At 33.2% G+C, this 10,970-nt stretch overlaps 2 protein-coding genes across 2 annotated transcripts; both read right to left on the reverse strand.

Annotated features, from left to right (window-relative positions):
- Window positions 1–668: 668 nt before the first annotated feature.
- LOC111892598 (uncharacterized) lies at window positions 669–1,972 on the reverse strand. The gene is made up of 5 exons (XM_023888652.1): window positions 1,801–1,972; window positions 1,360–1,713; window positions 1,076–1,280; window positions 822–1,003; window positions 669–730 (listed from the first exon to the last, which is right to left on the reverse strand). The coding sequence occupies exons 1-5, from the start codon at window positions 1,970–1,972 to the stop codon at window positions 669–671; spliced, it is 975 nt and encodes a 324-aa protein (XP_023744420.1).
- Window positions 1,973–1,975: 3 nt separating this feature from the next.
- Window positions 1,976–3,277, reverse strand: LOC111892597 (uncharacterized). Its single transcript, XM_023888650.3, has 3 exons — window positions 3,159–3,277; window positions 2,859–3,066; window positions 1,976–2,731 (listed from the first exon to the last, which is right to left on the reverse strand). Exons 1-3 carry the CDS (start codon window positions 3,275–3,277, stop codon window positions 1,976–1,978), a joined length of 1,083 nt encoding a protein of 360 aa, XP_023744418.3.
- Window positions 3,278–10,970: the final 7,693 nt, after the last annotated feature.

The following is a 10,970-nucleotide window of genomic DNA, read 5'->3' on the forward strand; positions in this document are numbered from 1 at the left end:
TTTGATCGGTTTTGGAACAACTAGTTTGTATGATATATTGATTTCTATAAAACCCAACACCTCTATATTGCACTGTAAAAATGAGTCAATAGCACAATTTATAGTTAGTTCTATACTTTATTTCAAGGGTTAATCTTATAAAAGACATTATATGTGACATCCCCATTTTAACGGTCAAAAAGACCTTTTTGTTTATGGTTATCTTAAAATATATTTTATTTATAAATGTGGAATTTGTCCTATAAAAAGTATTTCCGAATAAATTTGTTCATTGATTATTAAAAACTTGGGATGTCATAACTGATACAAGAAACCAATGTTTTGAAAACCGGACCGGACAACAAACCGACAGCCTAACCGGGTCGATGGGTCAACCGGTTCAACCGGTCGGACCGGTCCAAAAAATGGATGAACCGGACGACTTCATTATTACATAATTATTGTATTTAAAATTTTAAAATATTCCAAAAAAATACATAAATAAACTTTAAGCCAAAAATATCAATAAACATTAGTTTTCAACATTAAATAAAAGTATCAAACATACAAAATACCAAGAAAATAATTCACCACATCTTGATTCTAGTCTTCAAAAAAAAAGTTTACAACATAAACATCAAAATACCATAAAATGTATCAAAATGCAAACTTCAATCACAATTTAATTTTCATCTAAATGAATCAATGTCAATTTCTTCTAACACAGCTCCATCATCATCTTCTTCATCATCTTCAATACCAAATTCAAATTCAATTTTATCAAAAATTAAACTCAAATTGAAGAATAACAAAATATTGATAGAATAACATAAAATACTAACCTTGAGAAACTTGGGATTCAAACATCATTGATTCATCGTAGTTTGGTGGTTCTTCTTCAACCATATTTTCCAATTCATTATAATTTAGTTCATCCTCCGGTATTTCATCAACCACCCAAAACTCGATTTTATCAATACTTTCATAATCAATCGGATCATAAGACTTTTTGTAATCCTTGAGCCTAGAGAAAAATATTAATATACTTTTACACATAAGTAAAAAAATGAAAAAAAAAATTGAATGTATACATTACCTATTTTGTAGACGCAAATTATAATGAAAATAAACAAGGTCATTAAGTCTTTGATGCTCCAATCGATTCCTTCTTTTAGTGTGGATCCTCTCAAAGACACTCCAATTCCTTTCACACCCGGAAGAAGAAGCAGTTTGGCTTAAAATTCGAATTGCAAATTTTTGCAATTCCGGAGCATCTCCACCATGTAATTTCCACCATTCATCTAATGCAAAATAACAAAATAATATTATAATATTTTTACTATAATTCACTATTAATAAAAATTTGAAATTTTTTTTTACCGGGACGAGTAGTATTGTGAGAAGCGAAAGCAAGTTTTCTACCAAAACTACCCTCATGCTCACGAAACAACTTTAGTTGGTCCATGAGAGTTAGACCATCCACAGTACCAGCACTGCTATAACGCTCAATCATATCCATTATCCCCCCAACCACCTCTGGTTTCTTAGAAAAATTTTCTTGATCATATTGAAATATTGGATTCAACCAATAAGCAGCAGCATGAAGACTCTTACGCAACATCCTATCCCACCGATTTTTGATGATGTTAGTATACGGGGTGTACAACTCTCTGTTGTTACGAAAAAGTTTCTTAATTCCTTTTTTTGCCCTATACATCCCTTCGTATACATAACCTAAAAAAAGAAAAAAAAAATCAATTAAAATAATAAAATGATAATATATTTGTAAACATCATTAAAGAATATAAACAAAAATTATACCTAAAGCCGGCTTCTCATCCGAATCACAAATCCGTAAAAGTCTCAACATTGGAGTCATGACCTTTACTATTATAGCACAATTATTCCAAAAGCTTTCATTCAATATGATAAGCTTAACTTCTTTTTCTTTTTCTAATCTAATCACTTTTTTAAAATCCGGGGAGGTGACCATAGCTTACAAATCATGTTTGTGATCACACAAACTTTTCAATGCAATAAATGCAGTACCAAAACGAGTGGCACCCGGACGAATAATTTCTGTCCAACCTGGTCTTTTTCTTAACCAATTTAATGGCCATTTGTGGTTATAAACAAACACTGTAACCCTCGATGCAAGTGTAACCAAATCAGCGACTTCACGCATCTCCGACATGTCCTTCATAATCAAGTTCATACAGTGAGCTGCACAAGGAGACCAAACAATGGACGGATACTTCTCACATAACAATCTTCCTGTAGCCTTATAGTTTGCAGCATTATCAGTGACTAAATGAGCGACATTCTGACGACCAACAATATCAACAATCTCACTAAACAAGTTGCATAATGTTTGGGCATTACTCTCAATATCCGATGCATCAACTGATTTGATGAATGAAATCCCTTTTGCACAATACACCATAAAATTGATAAGGGGTCTTTGTCTTGTATCCCGCCACCCATCACCCATAATTGTACAACCATTTTCTGCCCAGTAACGTCTATAGGAATCAACTATAAGTTGTACAGACTGTTTCGCATCTTTCAACAATGTGACACACATAGCATGATATGAAGGCCCCATGTATCCATGACCCATACTAGCAACTTTGCTCATTGCTATTTGGAAAAGGGGAGAATTCACAGCATTCATAGGTATACAAGCATCATAAAACCACATAGCAAGAGCTAAATCCGTATCATGCCATCTTTCCTTACTTTGCAATGTTGCCTTAATCGATGGTTGAGAAGGATCATGCATACCTCTTTTTAAAAAAGGTGGCACGGTTTTGATTTGGGAGGCATGAGGAGCTTTTCTCTTTCCATCTTTTTTTTTGAGTTGATTGTTGGGTGAGTACTTGAACGTCATCATCATCATCATCATCAATAACATCATACATGTTATCTACATTCACCCCCAACATATCACTAAGCACACCAGCATGTTTCTCTTTTGTTTTTTTGGCATTTTCATCCAATGAACTTTTCATGACAAACTTTATATCTCCTGGACAACTTGGACATGCTGAAATAGCACCTGGCACTCCAGCAAGGTGTTGTTTCATTCTATTGATACCTCCACCGTTATATGTATTTTTACAAAAAGTACAAAAGTATGCTTTTTTTTTCTGCCTCCACTATCAAGCTGAGTAATATACCTCCAAGCAGGATCCTTTTTTGCCCGAACATTTGGTTGAGTAGAAGCTTGTGAACCAGATGGGACGGTATTCGACTGGGCTTCTTCGGATGGATTGGAACTTGAACCAGGAGTGCTCATAATCTATACAATTTAAATAAGCGTTTAAAAATATGTCTACAGTTTATTTTGATCATATATGGTCTAAAAAATATTTGTTTCACATTGACCATGTTAGATATATATAAATGAATTTTGAGAAATATTACAAGGACAGTGATATTTAGCATGAAATGACAATCCGTTATACACTACATCAAACTTTATATTTCAAAGAACAAAGAGAAAAAATATGACACTCCATTATCTAAAAGTATTTGAGAGTTTTGTGTGATCATATATTCCAAATGGAATGAAGGCAAGTTGGATGATAACATAAATGTATTTTCATTCACTACTAATGATGACAAAGAGGTAATTATCATACCATGTTTTGGTATTGAATGAGTTGTGATTTAAATAACCCAAAGCTTTGGGTGTTTATTTATTAGAAACGATGGTAAAAGCTTATTTGATCAGAACTATATGAACTTTAATGGTGACTAAAAATAATGACTATATAACAAAACATTGGTTTTAGTCTACATAAAAGATAAACACTGAAACAATTATAGATTTATAGCTGATAGGAACTTAGGAAGTGTTAGTTAGTGATTAATTACCTTTGTATTATGGAATGGAAGTGTCGACTATGGTTGAAATTAGAGAACAAATCGTTGAAATCTTCACTGTGTCACTGAATGTGGAGCACAAATCGTTGAAATCCTTGCCCCTTCGATCGATTGGAAGCGATTAGGAAGTCGAATGAAACTGAAATCGGGGGTGTTTTAGTCGATTGTGTTAGTCGACTTAGGTTATGGAGTTTGGGTTTCGAACGGCTCCTCCTCTGTGTACTGGATGCGAAATTGAGGTTTGAGAATTTTATGTTATTTGAGTTATTTCCCGATGGATTTGAAGAAAACAAAAAAAAAGAAAAAAAACGGTTCGGAAGCCGGTTGGACTGCGGGTCGAAGAAAACCGGCGGTTTTTTCCGGTTTAAGCTGCTACCGGTTTTTAGGAGTGAAAGAACCGGAACCACGACCGGTTCCCGGTTGAACCGGCCGGTCCGGTCCGGTTTTCAAAACAGTGCAAGAAACATAAGCATAAACGTATTTAGTACAGGCCTTACAATATATCTTATTCTATTGATGGCCTTTATCTCCTTGAATCTCTCATCAGATTACTATCCATGTACCTTTGTATCGATACCTATGATACAAAGAAATTTACTGGGTCAGGTTGGGAAATCTGGTAAGTACATAGGGTTTTCAATCCCACAAAGTTTTAATAATAAATATATAAAAACCTGCAAGGTAAATTGTTATCATTAACTCAGATATATTCCATGTTAGCAATCTACCTCATCTCGTCAGTCCTCACATATTGATCCCATACAATGACCTTACGACATTTAACCAGAAAGATTAATGTGAACAATAATTTGAATACACTCCTTCGGGTATTCCTTTGCAGTAGTCGAGGATCAATAGAGACAACAGGGGAAATAATGGAACACTCGATTTATTATACCTAATCCATGCTCTCGGAATCAATGATAAGTCACTGTACCTAATCTATGCTCTTGGAATCAGTGATAAGTGACTGTACCTAATCCATATTCTTGGATCAGTAATGAATGACTATGCCTAGTCCATACTTTGGAACCAATGTTGCATAACTATACCTAATCCATACTCTCGGATCAGTGATGAATAATTATGCCTAATCCATACTCTCAGATCTGTAATTCATTAATACCACAATACATACTCTCACACATACTCTTAAGAAGATGCTACCAAATATCCAACTTAATTACACTTAAGCCTCCTTTAAGTCTTATCTTATCTCTCAGTAAGACAACAATGCTTAACTTCTAATACCAACTCTACTTAGGCAACATTATCTTACCTTAGAGTATTTATTGACAATGGGTATTTAATATACCTTTATCTTTCTCTCTACTACTACTTTTATTATTAATGTCAATTAATAATAGGTATATATATATATATATATATATATATATATATATATATATATATATATATATATCTTAACACATATAGAACCATAACTGGTTCACATATCGTATATTATGAAATACGTTTTTAACACATATTCCATGTAATAAGCACGTAGCTCACATATAAACTATTTGACAGATATTTAATGCTTTAATTAATACTTGTATTAAAATCATGTTCATGAAAGGGACTATGCACTCACCTGACTTAGGTGGGTGACTGGAGAATTTGGTAGGGCTGTACCTACGAGTAGGTGTGAGATGCTTAATCCATACTCTCAGATCAGTGATTCATTAATACCACAAAACATACTATCGTCAAGGGTGGTCATCTATACTCCACTAGATGACTTACATCACTTATTTGGAGAGAAAGGGGAATATTGAATACCTTCCCAAACCTTAATGTTAGAGTTCTATACCCCGTTAATATCTCACACATACTGTTAAGAAGATGCTACCCAATATCCAACTTAATTAAACTTAACCCTCCTTTGCAAGTATTATCTTATCTCTCGGTACGAGTACAATGCTCAACTCCTAATACCAACTCTACTTAGGAAACATTATCTTACCTTAGTGTATTTATTGACAACGGGTATTTAATATATCTTTATTTATCTCTATACTACTGCTTCTATTATTAATGTCAAGTAATAAGTATATATATATATATATATATATATATATATATATATATATATATATATCCCTCTCTGGAACATATCACAATATTGTTCGCTTTGGGCCACTCGGCACGAGGACTTCGCAGGGGCTCACCCATCCTGGTACTACTCCCACCCGAGCACGCGTAACTGTAGAGTTCTTACAGGATCTGCTACCCTCACGACTTTAAAACGCGTTCTGACAAGGAAGGTATCCACACCCCTTTATAAGGAAATGTTTTGTTCTCCTTCCAAGCCGGTGTAGGATCAGGTACAACCTACCTTCACCCCCCATTATAGGGTTCAACGCATCGACTCGCGCCCCAGCTCTGATACCATTTGCGACATCCCCCTTTGGCACGTATCACAATATTGTCCGCTTTGCGCTACTCGGCATGAGGACTTCCCACGAGGTCACCCATCCCGATACTACTCCCGTACAAACACGCTTAATTGCATAGTTCTTATGGGATTTGTTTTCCCTCATGGCTTTAAAACGCGTTCTGACAAGGAAGGTATCCACGCCCCTTTATAAGGATGTTTCTTTCTCCTTCCAAGCCGATGTAGGATCAAGTACAACCTACCTTTCATAAACAAAACTGTAAGCTAACGTTTAGTGAGGGAGTTTCAGGAGTTACAGAAGGTGGGTTGCACTTGATCCCATATCGGCTTGGAAGGAGAATGAAGCATTTCCTTATAAGGGGTGTGGATACCTTCCTTGTCACAACACATTTTAAAGTCATGAGCGCAGCAAATCACATAAGAACTATGCAGTTAAGCGTGCCCGGGCAAAGCAATCTAGGGATGGGTGACCCCTTGGGAAGTTTTCGTGTCGGGAGCCCAAAGCGGACAATATTGTGATACGTGTTAGAGGGGGATGTTACAAATGGTATCAGAGCTAGGGAACGGGTCGATGTGTTCGATAGGGACGTTGAACCCAATAATGGGGGGGGGGGGGGTGAAGGTGAGTTGCACCTGATCCCACATCGGCTTGTCACAACGCGTTTAAAGCCATGAGGGCAACACATCCCATAAGGACTCTGCAGTAAAGCGTTCCCGGGAAAGAGCAATCAAGGGATGGGTGACCTTCTGGGAAGTTTTCGTGCCGGAAGCCCAAAGCAGACAATATTGTGATACATGACAGAGGGGGATGTTAATATATATATATATATATATATATATATATATATATATATATATATATATATATATATATATATATATATATATATCTTAACACATACATAACCATAACTTGTTTGCATATCGTATATTATCAAATACGTTTTTAACATATATTCCAGACAATAAGCATATAGTTCATTTATAAACTATTTGACAAATATTTAATACTTTAATTAAAACTTGTATTAAAATCATGTTCATGAAAGGGACTATGCACTCATTTGACTTAGGTGGGTGACAAGAGAATTTGGCAACGCTCCACCTAACAGCTTGACTCTGTCTTTGATGTGACCTAAGTACGAATGTCACAAAGTTTAGATTCATGGCGACTAATGATAGTCTATATTCCTCACGAATCTCAATGTCTACATCAATATCTATCAAGTAATGAACAACCATGTAGGATCATATCGGAGGTAGGGTCCGTTTGGTATACAGAGTATACTGTTTGGAAATCCCACTTTAAACACTTCACTAAATCCAACCTACACATCATTCTCATAAGTAGATCAATCAATATAATGACTTGGAATCACTTGTAAATCTTATTTATAGGTTCATAATGATGACTATGAACTTAAATATAAGTTACACTTGAAATAAAATAAATGCAGCTTAACTTATAGGGATTTTAGCGAAAGCCGGGAAATTACGCGGACCGAATTCCGAAACCAAAAGGCCTATTTCTCTATACCCTCAGTTACTCTAGAGCTTAGCTAATGTTCTCAAAAGTCCAAAAAAATTCGGACTCGAGGATGGTAGAATGATAAGAGAGCTTTGGAGTGAATTGTATGAGGGAAATGAATGAAATTTCACACACACACACACACACACACACACACACACATATATATATATATATATATATATATATATATATATATATAGTGTTCCAACAGGCGCGCCGCACACCAACCATAGACGCGCCGCGCCCTCCCTCTGACATTGCTCCATCTACCACTTGTCATGTGTCAGTTGAACATTTTTCCGCGTCGTTGCTTCTAGAAGGGTTGCTTGTCGCGCCTGCGCACGTGAATTTTTCCATTTTCAAAAACTCACAACTTCTTCATTCGGGCTCTATTTCGATGTTGTTTATGTCCATGCATAGCTATTGACGAGATCTACTGCTTTCATTTAGACTCCGTCAGTTAATTCTCATTTTATTTGTTATTTTTAGAAGACTTAAACTGCTAAACTCTGTTTAAAATTCATATTTTTTCATACATCGTCCGCTCTCAACTGTATTTATATCGGCATACTTCTATTAATGAGATATTCGCCTCTCCTTTTGATTGTTTCGGCTAACAATCAATTTATTTGAATTTCGATTTCTGTGTCCGCACTACTACGTTGAAACTTCGAAAAATTATAACTTCTTCATACGAAATTAGATTTAGACATTCTCTATATGCATGCTTTCGGTTTTGCGATTACTACGAATTTCGTTTAGATTACTTAGGCTAATAAGAAATATATCAAAAATTCACTTTCTACAATAAGCAAAGTCATGTCGGTTTAATCGTGAAACTTTGAAGAAGCATAACTTCTTCATACGAAGTCGGATTTCAGAGTTCTTTATATATACGAATCTTTGTCACATATACTATAACTTTGGTTAAGATTATTTATCTTAAATAATATTCTATAAAAATGTCGTTTTTATTGCTTATTATATTTTAATTGTCTATCCCGAATTTACGAGCGTTACATTATATTTTGTGTTTTTTTTTCTGGATTAATCATTTTTTTATGAAAATGACCTTATATGTTTTCCGTGAAAACAACCATCAATCTTCTAAACATTTCTAAATAATCACTCAAACTTTTTAGTTTTTTCTGAAAAAAACACTCATATTTTACAACTTTTTTTTAGAGAAAAATAATCAAAATGTCAAATTAATAAAAAATGAAAAACTATAAGATTTTTTTTAATAAAAAAAATAAAATTGAAGTTTAATCTGAAAAGACATAAATTATAAGTTATAAGGTATTTTATGAGCTCTAATATTGTGAGATTAGGAAAATAGAAAAGCCGGAATTTTTAATAAATGCGAAAAAGAAATTAAATATTTTTTTATTTTTTATTTTTACATATCTTTCTATCCAATCAAATGGTGACATGTGTAACCTTTAATCTCATTTAATGAGATTTTATAATATTTTAAGATATTAATATGAAATATTTCATATTAATATGAAATATGTCATACTAATATGTCAATGCAAAAAGTAAAAAAAGACAGAAAGAAAAGTAACATGGAAGTGCTTCATACATGGTCATCGCCAACCCCATTCACTTTCTTCAATTCTGCCAAACCTTAAAAAAGTTTCCATATATTTATACAAAACGTGTACAACAAACACCGATACAAATTAGTCGCTGAATTTCTTAAATTTTGGTGATTTAGTCGCTGTATTTTGTATTTTTAATTAAATGTTGCTAATAAGACATTTTATTATTACTTTTATAAAAAATCAACCTATAATCAATTATCTATAATCAATTTTTTTAAAAAACAATGTAATATCAACCAATAAAAATATTTTAAAAATTAATTACGATATTTATATTGTAAAATGAGATGTCTTTTTAGTCAACCCGTTTAATTTTGTTATAAGCATGATCCAATATTTTTTTATATAAAAAAAGTTTATTTTTAAACGTTTTGACACTTGTTTTACAAATTTTTTTACATTTTCATACGACCCTTTTTTATTTCAATTTAATTTTTCTCTTTTAAGTTTGAATTTATGTATATGGTTTTTATATATTTATACAACTCTTGGCTTATAATTTTATAAATTTTTATAAGTTTCGATGTATGTACATTTTTTTATAAGTTTCAATATGTGTAAAAAAAATTGGACAACAATTATAAAAAAAAAAAAGCTATAAAATGTCCAAAATGTTATGAAAAGTGTAAAATAGTTGTAATAGACCTTGTAAAAAAGTTATAAAAACATTATAAAAAGTTCAAAAATATTGTACAAAATGTTGTAAAAGATAGTTGTACTTTTCTATAAAACATTTTAACAAATTGTAAAAAAGTTTTAAAAAACTAATTCTGAAATGAATTTATGAAAAAAAAAATGAACCATCTCGTAACAAAATTTAAAAATTAGGCAAAAATATAAAACCAGAAAATGAAATGTTCAAAAATATGTCCTTTATGTGGCGCATTGTTTTAACTATGTTGATTGAACTTTTTTTTTCGTTATCAAAGGTCATTACATCTTTTCTGTGTATTGAAAGTCTTTCAAATGTTTTTTTTCTCGCAATTTCACAACTTAGTTTTTTATTTTATGGTCATTATTATTTACAATCAGCTTTTACAACTTTCTTCTTTACTTTGTTTGCATTGAGCTTCCATTTATCCATCTTGGTGTTCCAGTTAGTCAGACTATGTCTCGTATGTCTTCACGATAACTTATGTTTGAGCGGTTTCAGAAGAAACTTTCGGGATGGAAGGCTAAATGTCTTTCACTTGAAGGTCGTCTTACTTTGGTTGAGTCTATTTTGGACTCGTTAGGTAGTTATTTGACGTTGATTTCCCTTGCTCATTTTTCGGTTCTTAATTCTTTAGAATCGACGTGTGCTAATATTTTTTGGGGAGTGGATCTGTACGAGAAACGTATGCACTTGGTTAGATGTGACAAAGTTTTAGTGGCCAAAGCAGATGGAGGTTTGGGTGTGGGGATTCTATTTTCCTTTATTATGGCTATGATGATTTGTCGGTGGTGGAGATTTTGTTATTGTCCTGATCTGTTATGGACTCGAGTAATAAAATCTTTATATGGTTCAGATGGAGGTTGCAGGTCTTTGAACCCTAGGAGTTCTGCTTTGGGTCCTTGGTATGAG

The sequence above is a fragment of the Lactuca sativa genome, chromosome 5 (genome assembly GCF_002870075.4).
Source record: "Lactuca sativa cultivar Salinas chromosome 5, Lsat_Salinas_v11, whole genome shotgun sequence".
NCBI lineage: Eukaryota > Viridiplantae > Streptophyta > Magnoliopsida > Asterales > Asteraceae > Lactuca > Lactuca sativa.

What these genes read in the sequence shown, in the direction of transcription:
- LOC111892598 (XM_023888652.1), bottom strand. Translation starts at nt 1,972, where the DNA reads ATGGTCACCTCCCCGGATTTTAAAAAAGTGATTAGATTAGAAAAAGAA. An exon ending in TCACAATACTACTCGTCCCG is followed by an intron (nt 1,281 to 1,359) that starts GTAAAAAAAAAT and finishes ATTTTGCATTAG; the next exon opens with ATGAATGGTGGAAATTACAT. An exon ending in AATTTGCGTCTACAAAATAG is followed by an intron (nt 1,004 to 1,075) that starts GTAATGTATACA and finishes ATTTTTCTCTAG; the next exon opens with GCTCAAGGATTACAAAAAGT.
- LOC111892597 (XM_023888650.3), bottom strand. Translation starts at nt 3,277, where the DNA reads ATGAGCACTCCTGGTTCAAGTTCCAATCCATCCGAAGAAGCCCAGTCG. An exon ending in AAAAAGGATCCTGCTTGGAG is followed by an intron (nt 3,067 to 3,158) that starts GTATATTACTCA and finishes AGGTATCAATAG; the next exon opens with AATGAAACAACACCTTGCTG. An exon ending in ATGATGATGATGACGTTCAA is followed by an intron (nt 2,732 to 2,858) that starts GTACTCACCCAA and finishes CCATCGATTAAG; the next exon opens with GCAACATTGCAAAGTAAGGA.